The sequence below is a fragment of the Sceloporus occidentalis genome, unplaced genomic scaffold, assembly GCF_023333645.1.
Source record: "Sceloporus occidentalis isolate IW3139 unplaced genomic scaffold, rSceOcc1.0.p SCAF_68, whole genome shotgun sequence".
In the NCBI taxonomy this organism is placed as follows: domain Eukaryota; kingdom Metazoa; phylum Chordata; class Lepidosauria; order Squamata; family Phrynosomatidae; genus Sceloporus; species Sceloporus occidentalis.
This window is the reverse complement of record NW_028317048.1, coordinates 481306-499862: the sequence shown is the minus strand read 5'-3', so window position 1 is coordinate 499862 and position 18557 is coordinate 481306. Positions and strand designations below refer to the sequence as shown.

General features: G+C 38.7%; 2 protein-coding genes across 4 annotated transcripts; one reads left to right on the top strand and one right to left on the bottom strand.

The window, feature by feature from the left end:
* The first annotated feature begins 3929 nt into the window (after nt 1–3929).
* LOC149286470 (SMAD family member 9) lies at nt 3930–9715 on the top strand. 3 transcript variants are annotated; one of them, XM_089493873.1, is made up of 6 exons: nt 3930–4341; nt 6751–7008; nt 7189–7293; nt 7546–7767; nt 8498–8754; nt 9572–9715. In XM_089493873.1, exons 1-6 carry the CDS (start codon nt 3930–3932, stop codon nt 9713–9715), a joined length of 1398 nt encoding a protein of 465 aa, XP_089349999.1. The 3 variants fall into 3 exon arrangements, with proteins under 3 accessions (XP_089349999.1, XP_089350000.1, XP_089350001.1); XM_089493874.1 differs by lacking the exon at nt 7189–7293; XM_089493875.1 differs by lacking the exons at nt 6751–7008; nt 7189–7293.
* A 5287-nt stretch (nt 9716–15002) lies between these two features.
* LOC149286469 (regulatory factor X-associated protein-like) lies at nt 15003–18346 on the bottom strand. The gene is made up of 3 exons (XM_089493902.1): nt 17879–18346; nt 16845–16952; nt 15003–15110 (listed from the first exon to the last, which is right to left on the bottom strand). Exons 1-3 carry the CDS (start codon nt 18344–18346, stop codon nt 15003–15005), a joined length of 684 nt encoding a protein of 227 aa, XP_089350028.1.
* Between the last annotated feature and the right edge of the window lie 211 nt (nt 18347–18557).

Here is an 18557-nt window from a genome sequence, read left to right as displayed (position 1 = left end):
ATATGACATAAGAGCCAGCTAGCCTGGCCCTGTCACAGAGCCCTTCAAGTTCAACCCCACTGTTGGTGCAGAAGAAGGCCACAATCCCACGTTGAGGAGATTTCTAATTGTGCCTCAAAAAGGGGTAGAAATAATTCTTGACTCCAAAATGGATCACTGGATCAACACGCTACAGATAATCCTGTCCATTATAAGCCATTTTATCCCTGTATAAAACCATCCAGCCCATACTTAAAGTCATCAAATGAAATTGGTGGCACAGCCTCGGGCAGGGGGTTTCACATGTTTAGTGTTCTTACTGTAAAGGACCCCTTTTGCGGACTTCAAGTCTGAAGAAAAGTCATTAAACATATGGAAGCCTTCTTTCTTTCTTAATAGCGTAACATAATCTTGGTGTCCTATCCAGGCCAGCATCATAACACTGAATAGTGACGTGGCCACCACCATTTTCCATTATATTGCATCTGTTTGTCCATGGGCTGGGAGCCAGTGTGTTATTGCTTATGTTAGTGTCATTGTAAATATACGCTTTATATGGCGGTTTGCAGTAAAATAATTGGTTTTACATATCCTGTCTCTTTGGCTGAGAACACGTGTATCCCTAGATAATTTCATCATCAAGAAATGTAACAATCACGTCCAAAGGAAACTTTAAATCAATGGAAGGATAACTGGTTGAAATAATAACTAAAAGTATTTTTAGAGTAAGATTGTATATTGTAATATTGTTGTCATGGTGAACGTATAAAATACAAAAAAGCCCACTCCTCACCCTATTATACCTTTATTTACTGTTTATTTACTGTTATACGTATGTTGTCATCACGTCCAAAGCCCAATCACACCATAAATCTATACCATCTTATGAAGGCTGTTGCTTACACAATAAGCTAAACTCGTTCTGCCAGATGTTAGATTACATTTGCAGAAATCGCTCTGTACTGATTGACGGTAAACATTGTTATATGACGGTTGTTTTAAGCTGCATATCTTTGTTCCCAATTTGCTGTTTTGGTTGTAGATGGGATGGGCATTAGGTAAATTGTATATTGAGTAATGTTTATATGAAGTGATTAAAAGGACGCTCCACCCTTTATATGCACTTTAATGCATTCGATACCCAAGAGGTCCCCTTTAATTTCCATAGTGTCCTCTTGCTTCAACAGCAAAGGCCTGAACTACCTTTTCATCCCCATGGGCTGGTCAGGCCCATGCGCCGTACTGATTGCTAAAGTAGTAGTGAAGCTACCCAGAGCAGTCCTGATTTTTAGGCGCTGTCCTGCAAAAGCCAGGCATGTTGGAAGGCATATCACCCACCAAATCCACCCTACCCCCCAAATAAATAATAATGAAGCCATAATAATAATTATAACCCATGTAATCCATACTGATTATAGTCTGGGCAGGTACACATTTTAGGGAACATTATACCCTTAATAAAATTGTAGCATAATAAATAGCATCATCAATTATTGAACACTTCCTAATAGGCACTTTAATGCATATAATAGCTCAGATGTCCTTTAAAATTATCATTGTGTCCCTCTTACAAACTCATGGGCAGGTTCTACAAAATCACCAAATATACATTTGCTGGTTTCCCTACTCCCAACTATTTTCTCTGCTGAAAATCTCACGACACAAGATACCAGGCCAGGATTGGCCATCTTGCACCCCAGGCAAATGTCCGTTGGGCCAGTGGCTAACAGTGCCACACACTTACCCCATTGTGTGGCTGCATATGGCCGGCCACAAACGACTTGAGTATATTAACGTAGCATGCGGCCAGCCATATCCATCCATCGGCTGTACCTTCATCATCAGGTGCATCAGGACCTAAAGTGCCAGGGCTACCTTTACATCGCCAGTCAGGCCATGTGTGATAAAGTCAGCTCCAGCTCTGGCTTGACATCCTCTCTGGGAGGAGGTCGAAGAGATCCGTGTGAATGCAGAAAAGGAATGACAAAATAAAATATGTTTCCAATTTATGTAATATATTTTCCAATGATTTACGCCACTTTGATTTGCTGCCGAATATATTTATCATGTTTTTATAAGACACATACTTGGCGGAGAGAAAAACTGCATAGTGGTTTTATCTCTATTCATATTGCAGAATGTGCCTGTGGTTGCATTATCCCTAATTTACACCCTTGGATTTATTCCCATTGACAACAATGGAGTTTGGGTTCCTGCTGATGTCACCGGCGAGCTATTTCTTTTGACTGAAAGAGATAAATAGTCTTTTGCTAGTCCCTGCTACGGAAGAAACACTATTTTATCCTGCCAGAAATATATGCTGACCTGCTGTCACATAGTGTATTTTTCATGTGTAACATATATTTGCAAAGCTTGCTTTGCTTGGTGATTTGAATAATTTATTTGTTGAATTAGTTTAATTATGTATGTAGATGGGAGAGATTTGGGACCAGTGCCTGGAATATTTGTGTTTTTAGCGTAAATATTATAGCAGACTGTAGACCGACTAGATCCATATTGGCTCCATTATTCATTTTCTACACAGTTTTTGTGTTGAACAGGCCAGTAATGTCTTTGAGGGCTCTTATAATTTTGGGCTATGTAGTAGGACTTGCCCTCCTCTCCACTGACTATTCCCAGTTGTCACCTATACGTAGATCTCCCATATTACTAACTTTGCACATGGCCATCTCAAATTTAGGTAGCCCTGTAACTGATATTTAGTCAGGATTATTTCATGTCCAAACTGGACAATGCTGAGAGCTAAATGTGAATACGTGCTCTCAGCTATGGAATACATTAACTTGTCCTTTTAGGTTTGACTACTTAGCAGCAAAGCGTTACTGGAGGCCTTTATGGTTTTGTTAAATATTATGTTCTCAAAATCTACATATTATCCTCAAGGCTTTCCTTCAAGCCATCGCCAAGTTGGTAATAAGCATACACTTGTAATACACATGTTGAATAATGAATATCCACCATGATAACAAATGCAGAATCCTCCTATATAATATACAAGATGACATGTCTGGGTATGCTAAATAATAGAAATAGCAAACCAAACTTAGATGTGACTAAGGCTAATGAATATAATTTTTGTGGTTTTCCCAACAAAATGATGTGAAATGCTAGACACTGGCCAAGTCTATCCTCAATCTCAACCAAGCTTCCAACTAATCTTTTCAAAAATCATCTGCAACCATTTTTTATTATTATAAATTATGGAAAATATTGCCTTGAAACAGTTTTTAGTTAATATAATGTTTTCAGACAACTGTATATTAGTCATTTATATTGCTGGTATTTTAGCTCAGTCTACTCAAACATCCTGACACCCTATGATACTGCTTTGTGGTAAAAGATAGAATGACTCACTCTCAATTACCCAGCTGGACACTCTGAACATTTATGGAAATAGGAAATTAATTGGAAGCGGAGACCCCAGTACGGATACTTTAGGAAAGTGATGGAATGTATTTCTTCACCGCTCACATCACATGTTGCCAGTTTTGGCTGAAGCGTTTTGCGTGAAAAGCCTAATTTTTTTTAAATCTGTCATTGAGTGGAATAGAATATTACGACAAATTGTTGGTATTTTATTTTACTACGCAATTTTATCATTAGACAAATATTATTAGTATTATTTATTTTGTCAACTAAATTTCACTGTAAAATTTGTGAAAGGCAAATCTTTTATCTTAAAATGAAAGACAAAGATAAAAAATGAATGTTGGAGATATGACTGCAAAGTAACATTCTTAACTTATTATCTTTTCTAGGATTTGAAGTGTTATTGTGCTCCAGAAAACAACGCTCCTTGCTTACGTTGAAAACTAATAGGTTTGAATTATAGAGGAAGACTTTTTGCTAATTCCGTGGGCGGACTTTGTCAATATCCTAAAAAAAGGTACATTATCTTGTTACCTTCTAGGACAACATCCACAAATCCTATGCACTCCAGCACCCCTATAAGTTCTTTGTTCTCCTTTACCAGCCCAGCAGTGAAAAGGCTGCTTGGGTGGAAACAGGGAGACGAAGAAGAAAAATGGGCAGAAAAGGCAGTAGACTCTCTTGTGAAGAAGTTAAAGAAGAAGAAAGGTGCCATGGAAGAGCTGGAGAGGGCTTTAAGTACCCCTGGGCAGCCCAGTAAATGCGTTACAATCCCACGCTCACTCGATGGAAGGCTCCAAGTGTCACATCGTAAGGGTCTTCCCCATGTCATCTACTGCAGAGTTTGGCGTTGGCCTGATCTACAATCACATCATGAGTTAAAACCACTGGAATGTTGTGAATTCCCATTTGGATCAAAACAAAAGGATGTATGCATAAATCCGTATCATTACCGGCGGGTGGAAACTCCAGGTAAAAAATATACAATTCTTTAACTTTATAACCATTATTTTTTTATCTAACATTATTTATTTGTGAAAGTAGCAGTCCTGTCAACTGATCTTTTTGATAGGACTCCTTTTCTGCAGAGGATTTTTATGCGGGATTTTTATCTGAGTAGAAAGAATGACTTATTCATGTGGAAGAGCACTTAAAGTGATTATCTGTGCATGCTGGTGTTTTTTATTAGTCATTAGTTACAGTCACATAGTAAATACATGATAAATATTCAATCACTTATAGTGTGCATGGGGCGAGGCTGGATAGGTGTTTATATTAGTGTCTGGAGGTCATACTGCAGACAGCAGACTGGCTTCCAGCCCTCTTAGTTACGTGAATCCCACTCATGAGCATGAGTGCCAGGGAGACATTTTTACTGGGTTCTTGCCAGTCTCCAGAGTGACTGGGCTGAAATAACACTGCCGATTTGTATACTACATGACACTGACATATTAACCGTTCGACTACTTAGTATTCTAAAATATAAAAGGTTAAGCCTCTGGCCCCTACAGGGGTGAACAATACATTGCTTTTTATGTATGGCCCATGCCACTCAACAGAGGTTGATAGTTTAAGGACAGGCAGTGTACACAAAAAATTACTTTCTCATACTGTTTTTAACACTTTTTAAAAAAGCATATCCTTAGAAAGTCAAAGTTTTTTAAGTAACATAAAAAATATGTAAAAAATTAACAGTTTAACAAAATATTCATTCTGAAACTGTGTTAGATAAAAATGAAGTCCCCAGGCAGCCTGGATAAACCTTAACAACTTTTGAAACGTTTCAGTAATGCATCCATTTTTTATGCTGTGACAGAAATGCAAGCATCGTTAGGCCATTGTTGTAGAAACTGAAACAAGTTTCTTAAAAGTTCCCATGCTCTACATTACTAAAGTTTCAGTGGAAATAATAAAATGACACAGAAGCTAATGTTAATTTGCTTAGTGTGCTCACATGTTGTATAAGGGAACAGCTTCTTTAATATATATTTTTTGGAGACAAACTTGCACATCATCGTCCTTCATGTGAAACTCTGCTGGTCTAAAGATACCTGCCTCAGTAGTACCCACCTCCAAAGACACGTCACCTCTGGAAAGTGCAGCATGACTTTCCATGGCCCCCAGGTTGTTTTTGTTGGTCACCCTGTTGACAGTAGATTTATTTGGAACAGATAGTGCTTTAATAGATCCTCAGAAGGTTAGATGCAATATACCGGTAAGAACTTTTTTTTTTTTTTTTACTGAGATGGTTGATGGGTAAGTGATGTAGCCACTAGTATTGGAGATTACTATAGTTAGGGAAGTTAAGGACACATGGGATATGATATCTGCTTCCAAATTCTGTTTCTCCAAAATAAAGAGACTGAATCTTTATAATATTATTTAGCTTCCGCCTTCCTGTCTCCTCTCCCACAGCTACTCTTCTTCTCTTGCCTCTTCTTCTTGTTCTTCTTTTTTTGTCAGCTTCTCCCTGTGTCTTCTTTCTTCATCTGCTTCACTGTGAATCAGGCCTCCTGAAGCACTTCCACAACACTGTGGCGCCCTCGGGCAGATCCTCTACCCAGATTGGAGAGGCTGTCCCCATGGCTCCTACCCTTTGTTGAAGTACTCCAAGAGGCCAGAATAATTAAGATGGCTTTGGAGAAAAAGAGAAGCATTTTTGCACATCTCTTTCCTCTTTCCCTTCCTCCAGTCATGGGAGAGGGTACACCTGGAAGCTCTGGAATTTTGCTGAAGTGCTCTGGGAGTCCTTGCTCACAAGAAGCGGACAAAAAAAAGGCACAGAGAGAAGCGGATGAAAAAAGTAGACTAAAGGATAAGGAGAGGCTAGAAAAGAAACAGACCTGTGGGGAAAGGAGAAAGGGACGTGGAAGTGTTTGGCAGAGAATGTAGGGAGACGTTGAAAGAGAGAGAGAGAGAGAGAACAAAAGCGAGTAAGAGTTAGGGAGTGCGAGAGAGTGTAACTAAGGGAGAATGAGATAAAAAAATCAACAATATGCAAAGAAAAATGATAAAGGGAAATTGGAGTTACGCTGTACCACAGTCAATGTCTGGCTCGTTATCCGAGTAACAGGAAAGCACTACCACTGAATTTGTGGACATGAACATAGGTCTGAACAGACCCATGCCCACAGGCTTTGCTTAGCTTGCACTGGAGTTGACTGGTGGTGAGAATGCAGGGATATGTGTTCAGCCCACAGAATGTAGCTGCATTTGCAAAAGAGATACCATGAAAATGTAATGGGACCATACAGCTATCATATGTTATCAAGTGCATATGATGGCTGGAGTGTCCTTTTGCTTACATTCTTTGGTTTCTGGTAATTACATTCACTATTTACTTTGTAAGCTGACAGAATTGTGTTTGTTTTATTGTTATAGTGTTGCCACCAGTACTTGTGCCAAGACACAGTGAGTTTAACCCCCAGCTCAGCCTGCTAGCTAAATTTCGGAATACTTCCCTTAACAATGAACCCCTGATGCCACACAATGCAACATTTCCAGAATCTTTCCAGCAACCAACATGCACTCAATTTTCATCTTCACCAAGTAACATCTTTCCTCAATCTCCGAGTACCATCGGCTATCCGGATTCCCCAAGAAGTTCTTCTGACCCAGGAAGTCCATACCAGATCACAGGTCAGTTTGACAATAATTAGACACATGTGGAACATATATTATATTCAGGCAATTAGCATCTTAAAATCTAACATTTTCTACATGCAGTTCAATACAGTGTAAAATCCATGGAAACAATAGTAACAAGTGTTTATTGTTAGGTACCCTATTTCTAAAGCGATAAATCTTCTCTGTCAACAGATACACCCCCACCACCATATAATGCTCCAGAGGTTCATGGAAACCAAAACAGACACTCTACAGATTCTACTGACTGCCAGCTTGTCATACCAGCTCTAAATAGAGGTATGCATGGTCTGTATACAAGACTTCAATGGATATGAAACTTAGTTTTCAACTAACAGCAAAGGAAAGAACATTTTCTTTAAATATATGCTCAGTTCAGCCATTAAAGAAAAAACAATCTGAAAATCTAGAATAAAATGCAAATATATAAATCATTTTCAAGAGTACGGGATAATTTTCTAATTTGTTATTTTATATATCTTGATAATTACCTTAATTCCACTAAAATATACGTGCTGTGGATATTTACAGAATTCCGTCCAGTTTGCTATGAAGAACCCCTGCATTGGTGCTCGGTTGCATACTATGAACTCAACAATCGTGTAGGGGAAACGTTCCAAGCCTCTTCCCGCAGTGTACTCATTGATGGATTTACCGATCCCTCCAATAACAAAAACAGATTCTGCTTGGGACTCCTTTCTAATGTGAACCGAAATTCCACCATAGAAAACACACGGAGGCACATCGGAAAAGGTGAAGTGAAATTTATTTTACCCTACCTGAGTGCACTGCCATGGTCACAGTTTTCTACAAGTAGTTTGGAGTTCTGTTCCCTAGCTTGTGAACACCACGTGGTGGAGTAGAGCATACACTGAAATTGAAATAATAATAGGCCAATGTTTAGTAATTCAGAGGGAAATTACAGAATAGATGGGAAGGGGACCAAGAAGTGTGTGAGAGAGTGTGAAGCTGCAGAGAAAAAAAACAACAGTTAAAAAAAGGCAGCCCCTAACTCTTCAAGACTTATGGTGGGGGCCCCTAAGCACTAAACATACTTTCACACAGTAACATACTTACGCACACAGTTACATACTTACGCACACATACTAACACACAACTAATATACTTACACACACAAAACCCCTCACCTTCTTACCTTTGCTGTGCTCTGGCCGGTGACAACTATTCTGCTCCCTCTCGGTCCTCACGTGGGAAATGGCATCATATCCCCAGTATGTGGGAGTGAGGGAATGAGGCCTAGAGGTATGCACGGGTGGGGAGAGGATTGGCAGGGCTGCGCTGGCCTCTGCTACCCCAGTTAAATATATATATATATATATGTTTTTTTTCTTTAAGTGATAAACCAACCATAGTAATAATGTTTACCATAAATGCATGGGAATTCAATTACTAGGGAATTGTATGCGCACAAATACATTTATAACATGGCCGCAGCTTTACTTTGTGTTTTGCTTTTATCCAGGAGTTCATCTGTATTATGTCGGTGGAGAGGTTTATGCCGAGTGTGTGAGCGACAGCAGCATTTTTATACAAAGCCGAAACTGCAACTACCAACATGGCTTCCACCCGGCCACTGTATGCAAAATCCCCAGTGGTTGTAGCCTGAAGATATTCAATAACCAGCTCTTTGCCCAGCTCCTGTCACAGTCAGTGAACCAAGGATTCGAGGTGGTGTACGAGCTGACTAAAATGTGTACCATTCGCATGAGCTTTGTTAAAGTAAGTATTTTTTTTTTAAAGTTGCCTTTATAGATTTTTAAATCCGCCATGATATTTATGTAAAAACTAAACATTAAAACTTAAATATTATTTTTAATTAATCCTAACATTAATTCCTCACAAACTTGCCAAGAAGACGTATCAGAATGAGCTAACATATCAATGAGGAGATCATGAAATGTAAACATTCTAAACTATACATAAAAAATGGGGAAATAATCATCAATTAAGTAATAATTACTCTGTGTCCACTTAAGATGGACTAGGAGTCCTCTGCGGTCTTGAAAGCTAATGTAACTTTACAACTTCTGCTATGCTGCCCCAGTAATGTGTCTCAGCTTTGACCAAAAGACTCTATAGTCTCTATAGTCCCTCTATAGCAGGAAAGCTCCAGGTAGCCTGCCCTGGGAAGTTTCCAGGTATGCATGGTACCCCTAAAGAGGCAGCCATGCCCATGTTTTTCAGATATTTAAGTAAACAGGGTATGTTTGACTAAGAAATTATACTTCGTTCCATCCTCTGATGGAAGCCCTCAATGTGTTCCAATATACCAGACCGTTCCAATTAAAATAGTGATCAATACATGGTAGGTCCTGGGTTTACGTTCTCTTTGAAGCACTAATGATAATATAGCAAACCTAAAATGCAAACCAAAGGCTTTGTACCCAAGAAATGTGTATGTATTTTGATTTTAAAAAAAAAGTAAACCCGACCCCTTCCTTCATTTTCTCTTTGTTATTATTGGGCCAAAGCCTCGTAAAACACAATAGCATTTGTCTGCTAATAAGTGATCGCATTTTTTAATGTGTGTTTTTAGGGTTGGGGTGCGGAATACCATCGGCAGGACGTAACAAGCACTCCTTGCTGGATTGAGATCCATCTGCATGGTCCTTTGCAGTGGCTGGATAAAGTTTTAACCCAGATGGGTTCACCCCATAATCCAATCTCTTCTGTGTCATAAGTATAGAGTCTTCAGAGTGCTATTGCAGGCAGTGGCTTAAAGAGTATCATTTTTTTCATCCAAAAATTATTTGTAATGTAAATACATATATTTCAATATATGTAATGTGGCTTCTTCTGTGTTAACGTGGAAAAAAATCTAAAGATATGTTCTATGTTTTTGATATATCCATACTATTTCTATAGAGAGAGCGCTTCACAGATGTTATATGGGCTATATGGGAACTCGATAGATTAAAAGAGAACACAGCTTCAACTTAGTTCTAAGCATTTTTTGTTTTCTAATAGAAATGAGAAAATCATACTTGATGCACTTATACACGGTACGTAAACCTAGAGGGTTTTAATATTTTCTTATTTTTATTTGATCTATTTGTTCTTTAGTAACGCCTCTGAGAAGTCACTTTCGAAAGGCTTGTTTCTTTATAGAAAAGCCTATTTTTTATATTTGTGTTTTGTATAGTAGTATTATAAAAAGTCATATGGTATATAAAGGTATTTTGGAAAGATCATTTCTTGCAAGTAAACTGTGTATTTTGTTTTGAATTTTAGCCACCTTGTTGTCATTGCCACTATATAAATGAGCTTTTTAGAAGAAGGTATCTCCGAGGAGCAGTAGAGGAATGAGTTGCTCCTGTTGACCTTTGGAGCACATTAGTGTTGAGAGTTTAGCGCATTGGCCTGGATTTAGTCCAGGGCTGCCTAAGAGTAGTTGTTTGCTAAGAAGATGTCATTAGATACTCCTATAAGAACTAGCCAGTATTTTTTTTAAGAATGCTCTCCCGCAACAGCTGAAGAGCCTCAGTGGACATGTCTGGTATTATCAAGTCTTTGATCTCTGTATCAGACCAGCGTGGTTGGCGAACAGCAGAATTATGAGACTATCTCCACAAACCAGATAAAGTATAATGAGGTTGTTCAGAGGATTTGTTTTGAGAAGATCTCTATTTCGTATTCTATAAGCATAGCGTTTAGATGAAAAGTAGTATCTATGACTTTGCCCAAGTCTGTTGTATGCACTGTATAAATAAATAGATGAGACATCAGACACTAGTGATTGTTTATTATTTTTCTGTTTTTGCATTTTCTGTGTAACAAGTCTATGAAAATATTACCTAAAAAGTAACATTCTAGGCTGAAATGTTAGTATTAACACTAAAGAATGAACAGAAATAGAATGTCGCTCATTCTGCAAGCTGTGCCCCTTAAACACTGTAAACCCAAAGATAAAATCAAATTACAATACACTACTATACGAATAACCAAACAGGCAACAGCAAACAAATGCATTTAGCCTTTACATATACAGCTCATCATGTAGCTTATTATATATATATATCAATAACTATATATATATATATATATATATATATATATTACACAGTGCCTTGCTGTATTCACCCCCCTTGAAGTTTTTCCTATTTTGTTGCATTACAACCTAGAATTAAAATGGATTTGTTGCGGGGTTGTATTGAGTTACACAACTTACATACCACTTTGAAGATGCTAAATATTTTTATTGTGAAACAAACAAGACAAATAACAGACAACTTCAGCGTGCCTAACTACTCCCCAAAGTCAATACGTCGTAGAGTCAACTTTTGCAGCAATTACCCCTGCAAGTCTCGTGGGGCACATCTAGCTCCAGCTCCCAAGTTGGATGGGTTCCGCTGGTATACAGTAATCTTTAAATATCTAATTACAAAAATTATTTGCAGCCCTATATCCGTGACATCATGTTTTTAGTCACAAATTCCAAACCCAGTGCTCATTCAAAAGCCATCCCTTGGCCCCCAAATTAGGTTTTGTGCAACCAATGCATTGTAAGGTTATCACGCCCATTGCATACGAACAAGTAGGCAAAACAGAACTCATACCCATACAGCGCTTATCACAAAGGAATAAAGCAATGTTGTTGACTGTTATATGCGTTATATAATACAAATTATAGGATTCTACTTGTTCCTTCACTTTTATTTGATGAAAATGGCTCCTGAAACAACCCAAACTAATGTTTAATGCTTCAGTCTTGAATTTGATACTATGAATGACAAGGAAGGATTATGCAAAGCAGGAGAAAATTTTTGATTTCTTGTTTGATTTTTATGGTAAGCCTATGGACAATAACACATCATTGCATGCTAATTTTTTTTCTACCCTACTGAGCTTATTAATGGGTCACTTTTATGGTCAGCTTTGGTGCTTACGATACATTATTCCTGACAAAACTACATTTCAGACAAGGGCTAATGAACTCCTTACAACTATTCTCCAGAAATTTTGAGTGTGTGTCAGGAAAAAAAAAAAGTAGATAAAAACAAATGAAAAAATAGGAAAAAATGTGTGCTCATGGAGGAGGTGTGTCAGGTGTTGCTTGCATGGCAGGGAGGTACTCACAGCAAGGCAGGTGAACTTTTAATTCTCCAATTCCTTGTTACTTTATATGTGTTATTTTGAGACTTTCCCCTTCTTTACTTTGCATTAATTACAGTTTACAATGAACAGTATTGTATATTGTTAAATTATTCTTATTAATAAAAAAATTAAAGTAATTACCGTATTGGCTCGATTATAGGCTGCACCCTAAAAGTTAGGTGCTATTTTAAAGAAATTTGGAGCTGTAGCCTAACCCTGCTGCCCGACACGAATTGCGCATTCCTGAGCTAAACCCAAAATATAGGCCGCACCCCCACTTTAAAGACTTATATTCGGGCAAATACGGTATATTAAATTATGTGAATATCTGTCAAATGTTACCAAGAGTAAATATTTCTAAATCATCATCTCTGCATTTGAAAATTGTCTCAGATCTTTAATACCGTATAGATTTCATCACTCTTACAAGTATGCCTGTCACATTATACCTGTTTGAATTAATCTGCTGTTTTAGGGTCTTCGCGCTTCACCTTTACTAGTAGCTCTATTAAAAGGGACACCCCACTACAGAATAATGCATATTAAAATACTTTTTGTGTACTTTCCAAAATGAAATCAAAATACCCGAGAGAGTTGCAGCTCTGCTGCAGAAGCTGCCCTCCTACTTCATGGTCCTATATTTTCTTGAAACCGATTGGCTGCCTAAAGCAACTCTTATCAGTCTGCCCCCACAGGTGAGAAAGGCCCTTCTCAAACGAGCTTACAATCTATAGTTTATGCATCTATTCTTACACAATTAAAAATAAAACTACTCAACAAGATTCAATATATACATAATTCCAAAATTAGTTTATTGGGGGAAAAAAATGATGGAAGCCCATGGACTAGGATTCATGGATATCTGATTCAACAAAAATCTGTAATACATTGACTAAGACACCTGTGCTCAGGCAGAAGTATACAGACATACTTGGATATACTTGCCACTTCCCCCTGCTGACAAATTAACATTTATACAAAACAGAATACATGCAGATATACTTTAAACAGATCTTAAAACTACTTAATACACAAAAATTCTAAATCCTAGTTATAAAGATTTTACTAATGTTCACATGAAAGTCAAAACGGTCACATATTAAAAAATAGTTTAATATACATTGTTAAAAAAAAAATTTACATCATAATTTAGTGTTTACGCAAATGTGCTACATATGCAAGTAGGACAAAAATGTACAAAAAAACAAATAAATATCCAATATTTTACAAATTCAGTATGACCAGGCAACCTGTTGATTTCAGAGATCATCTTCTTACAGCTGTATCTACCCAAGCGTCATGACCAGGCCAACACCTCACAGACGACCCTCAAAACATGGCCACAACTATTTACAAGAGTACATTTGTATAGGATCCGATCAGCAGAAGTATGTAAGTCACAATATTTCAGGCCTGTGCCAGTTGATGACCTGTCTGTCCAAGTGCGGAAACAAACAAAAAGCCACTTTTTTGGCACTGGGTGAGCAACAGTGCGAACCACTGTTTTAATCCACATGCTTTTAGTTGAGGTACATACAATTTCTTAATAAATCAGAAGCTCACAGACACAGGGCACTCTTCTCCAACTCTATCTAGATTACATAAAGATTAACAACAATTTGAACAAATGTAACATAAGAGATTTAAAGGGACACTTCATCCATCATATGCACTTTAATATAATTACTTTGATATGCATTCTTTCTTGGCGAGTGCTTGACCATTTAACTAAGAAATATGTACCGTATTTCCTCATCTATAAGACGCACCTTTTTTAGAAAAATTTGGGGTCTTAAAATTGGGTGCGTCTTATACAGTGGTGGTAGATGTTTTTTTAAAATGTATTTATTTTTTTACTAAAAAGGGGACCTGCTGCTTACCTGTTTTGCGCAGCAGCGTCTCTTGATCTGTCACGGCGACACAGGAACCCAGTGGAGTCACGCGAATGCACATCGCATCACATGACTCTGCTCGGTTCCTGTTCCAGCAAGGCAGAGGGGAAACAGCAGCCCCCACGGAAGTCTGTGAGCAGCAGCAGAAGATCTGCAGTTCAGGTAAGGTTGGGGCGCAAATGAATAAATGAATGTGTGTGTGTGTTAGCATGGATCCGTGCGTAGGGGGCACAGGGAGGCTGAAAGTGATGTGCATGTACTGGCTGCCTGAGCATGATAGGAGTGCGATTGCTAACAATTGCTAGCAGCTAACATCAATCACACTCCTATCATGCCCAGGCAGCCAGCACAATAACTATGTAATATATTAAAGTTAAATTAAGGTGCGTCTTATACCTGGGGAAATACAGTACATACAATACAAAAATGTATATATTTCCTAAATATAAAAACCTTGTACTTAAAATAATGACAAATATGTATGATAGATTACTTTAAAATAATGGCAACTGTTGTAGATGACATTGCTAGTAACAATATGTTATCAATAATTTGTTCATCTTAAAAAAATATTATTTGTATTACTTTTGTTTCATGCACAATAAAAAAAGAAATAAAAAACAAGCACTAAAACAACATCATCAACAACAACAACAACAGAACCCTTCCTTATTATACTTTATCTATGCAAAAAGTGAACCATTTTGCATGAACTAGATTCAATTGAATTTAAACACAAAGGGGCAAAGGTCCAGGACTCCTTGTCATTCTAAGAATGTGTTCTTCAGGTAAATCTTCAGGAAGGACTGTAAAAACATATGGAAGCATGTATGTAGTAGTTCAGTTAAATAAAAACAGGGACAGTGATGTGAGAAAAGAAAGCAGTAGAGATGAACTGAGCAAGACATGAACAGTCAGTCTCTCTCTGGACCAACCAGTCAGTTCCATCCCATCATCAGTGCATTGCAGAGGTGGACCCGATCACGGTGAAGACCCTTGAAAAGACTGTCTTTGCTCAAAGGCTTGACGACTAAGAAGTTGCTGTTGCGTTTGAAGAAACTGGACAACGTCAGGGCTTCTTAAGAGAGCCTGATGAAAAAAAGTAATAAGAAAATGAATGATCTATACAATAGTAACATAGCAACATTAAATTATTATGCAGAGAACTTCACTACTACAGTGGGCTTAAGTTATGACAAATACAGTAGTACTTGTATACTAAATTATTAGTATATTATAGTACTTTTTATACTATAATAAAAAGCATAAAGATTTTCAGTTCCGCTTTCACTATAGAGTAATGAATAAACCACAATAAACTCCTTTGTCAACCAAAACAAAGTAACCTTACACTTCAATATCGTTTCTATTTGACAACTTATGAAGGGATCTCTGTTGCAAGAATGAGTAGTACTATTTCATTGTATCTCGCTTAAATCAGTTTGAGAGAAAAAAACAGCAGCAACATCAATCAGGGCTGGAGAAATCTGTATGTAGAACTGGTGGCGACATTTGCAGTCTTCAGATCCAAGAATGCACGAGTTCCCAAGAATTAATAAGATAGGACTGAGAGGCGTATTTACAAAACCAGGAATTTGGAGGAGAATTAAACATTTATGCATTATTTAGGGCCAGCACTTCCTAAAAGAAAAGCTCAGAGGGGATGCCAAGGTTTAAGAAAGAAACTCCCATAAAGTCCGGGCCTGGCCTTATCTAAAGCATTATCTACATATCAAATGAAGTTGGTCTAAAGATTTATTTTTGCCCCAAATGGCTTGATTACTTTGCGAAGAACAAAATGGAGCGATGGCTTCACATTTATAGTACTGTTGTGTTCTCACAGATTAATTATGTTCTCTTATGTTACATATTCATTTAAATTCACTGTGGTCTCATAATCTGAAAATCAACATAATCTAATTCAGTGTTTAGTTAAATATGAGCGCTTTCAGGTCAGTCGTTTTTCGAGACATGAAGATGGTCATTCTGACAATAAATAACCAGTATGGATTAAACGTTTTTTTTCCACATAAAATCTGGATGTTTATGTCCAAAAGCAGTTCATACCACAGCTCTCAGGAGTAAAACTATGTGTACCTTCAAAACAGGACTCGACAAACCCGTCGCCAGGTCGTCCCGAAATCCCTTCTTGTGGTGCCCAGGTTTGCCATCATGAACAGGATTTAGCGAGTGCCGTGAGTTTCCCAGCGGGGTCACGTAATGCATGGCACGATGGCAGAAGATATGAGGTGGGAGGGGGAGTAGTGTATACTATACATATACAGAGTCACTGTGTATATGTATAGTGCTGGAGTCAGTGTGAGTGTGTGTATACTGAGTCACTATGTCTACTGTATTGTTATGTGTAATGTTATATATGTGTAGTTGTAGCCTGTGTGTGCAAATGTGTATAAGAGAGTGTTGTTAATGTTACAGTATGGCAATGGCGTGAAAGTGTATGGCAGCATAAAGTGTTAGAGCATGTGCGTTAGTGTATGGTGCTAGCATGTGGGTGTTACTGTAAGGCGTTAGTGTTTGTGAGGATAAGATGTAGTGTGTGTTACTGTATGGTGTGTGGAGCGTGTAAATGTATGTTAGTGTATGGCAAGGCTCGACAAACCCCAGGCACCAGAAAATTGGGGGGGGGGGGGCTGGCCCCTAACTTTTTTTGGCTGGCTTTGAGATCCAAACCGAATGTGTCAATCCCTGCTTTAAAACATCTAACATATGGCACATAAGGTGGTCTCCGTCAGAGATTACTCTGTATGTACTGCTTTTTCACCACACTTTCATTGGACATGCATTTGGAATAAGAACACTTACCAGCCTTTTCTGATTTAACACTTGTTCCAACAAGGTAGGGCGTGGAGGACGATCGCCCACAGAGCCTGCTCTTTGTTTTGTAAGAGAGATTGCACACTCTGCATTATCCTGAAAAAAGGAAAACCAACATTTAAATTGAGAATGTATTACTTTCAATGTATAATTCAATGATGCAACAAATGTAAATGACACAAAAAAACACATAACCAGCTCTGTACTCCATCATCACACACCAAGAAAGGCAAAATTGTATCAATGTACATGTTATGGCCCATGAGTAGAGTTTGTAAGCGGACACCAGCTTTAGCACTGCTAAGTATAATTATAATTCCACCAAAATTAGTATTAGTCAGCAGAGTATTGCACTGATTTTTTTTTTTTTTTTTTTTATTTACGATGGTCCTGGGTCGAGTGACCCATACCACAAAAATACACAAGCCACAAAATACATGTTTACATTTTAATTAATTTTACAATGGTGTGATCCCTTAAAGTTTCCATGGTGTTGCTTTTGCATGGCGGGGTGCCAAAACTCCCTTCATTACCCCATCTAGCTTCCATGCAGTTCATGTGATATGCAGGTAATACACTTCCCGCCAACCAGCTTAAACGCTGGCACAGGAGACACCGAGGGCCTGGTCAAATCAGGCCCCTGTTCATGTGCGCAACAAGCATTTCAATTGACTTTAATGGGAGCACTCGCTTGAAACTGATTGGCTGCTTCAACCAGCCAATTAGTAGCAAGAATGATAGGAAGCGGTTAGTTGCAGCAACAAGACTGCAACTTCTAGGTCAGGTAATTTTTGTGTTAGGGACATTAAACTGTCTATTGCGCAGCATATAAAAGCATGCAACAGCTAGCAGTCACACATATATATATATATATACACACACCAGTGCCAGGATCGCAGACAGACATCACTAGTGATCACTGATAATGCTAATAATGCTCACCATACTTCACTAATATTGTGACACATACTTAACTTGACAGCCCTCCGTACACAATCATACTTTGCCCTCCATACACTGACCTCCAGCTTGTTGGTGCAGGTCATGGCCTGATCGCTTTTCTTCTTGTTCTTATACTTGTCTTTGTACATCTTGTTGCGATGCTTCTTGCACATCCAAGGCTTCCTCTGCTTGGCCACCTGGCTGGTGGTCTCCTGACAGCCCTGGTAGGTGCACGTCTTGGTCACCATACAGTCATTGTCACCAGAATTGTCCTCATCCTCAAGCTCCTCCGGACTAGCCGTGCTGTCCCGCGGATCTGAAGTATCCAGCAAGTCGCTGTTCTCATCATCCGGCTCCCCGGGCACCATAGTGTAAAAGAGGACGGTGGAATCGGCCTCCGCCGCCTGATACTGACCATACTGCTGCTGCTCCCGTCTGGCATCTCCCGCTTCCTTCTCGTTGTGCTGCGGACCAACCGACTCCCCTCTGCCACAATCTGCTGACGGTTCCTCTTCATCCTCTTCCCGAGTAGTCACCGGTTGCAGCATGGTTAGGTGCCTGGCAACGAACTGATCCTCTAGCCCCGCCGTTGTTGTTTACTTCCGGTTAGCGATAGACTAGGATGGCGCATGCGCGCTGCCGGTATAATATCTGGTCACATGATCATCACTAGCTCGTTTCATTGGCCTGCGAGCGAGACGAAAGCATTATAAATAATAGTCCAACTATGTAACCGTTACCGAATCTGGGCTTCGTATG

What these genes read in the sequence shown, in the direction of transcription:
- LOC149286470 (XM_089493873.1), top strand. Translation starts at nt 3,930, where the DNA reads ATGCACTCCAGCACCCCTATAAGTTCTTTGTTCTCCTTTACCAGCCCA. An exon ending in CCGGCGGGTGGAAACTCCAG is followed by an intron (nt 4,342 to 6,750) that starts GTAAAAAATATA and finishes TTATTGTTATAG; the next exon opens with TGTTGCCACCAGTACTTGTG. An exon ending in ACGGAGGCACATCGGAAAAG is followed by an intron (nt 7,768 to 8,497) that starts GTGAAGTGAAAT and finishes GCTTTTATCCAG; the next exon opens with GAGTTCATCTGTATTATGTC.
- LOC149286469 (XM_089493902.1), bottom strand. Translation starts at nt 18,346, where the DNA reads ATGCTGCAACCGGTGACTACTCGGGAAGAGGATGAAGAGGAACCGTCA. An exon ending in CCTGCACCAACAAGCTGGAG is followed by an intron (nt 16,953 to 17,878) that starts GTCAGTGTATGG and finishes TCCTTTTTTCAG; the next exon opens with GATAATGCAGAGTGTGCAAT. An exon ending in TGTTAAATCAGAAAAGGCTG is followed by an intron (nt 15,111 to 16,844) that starts GTAAGTGTTCTT and finishes TTTTTTCATCAG; the next exon opens with GCTCTCTTAAGAAGCCCTGA.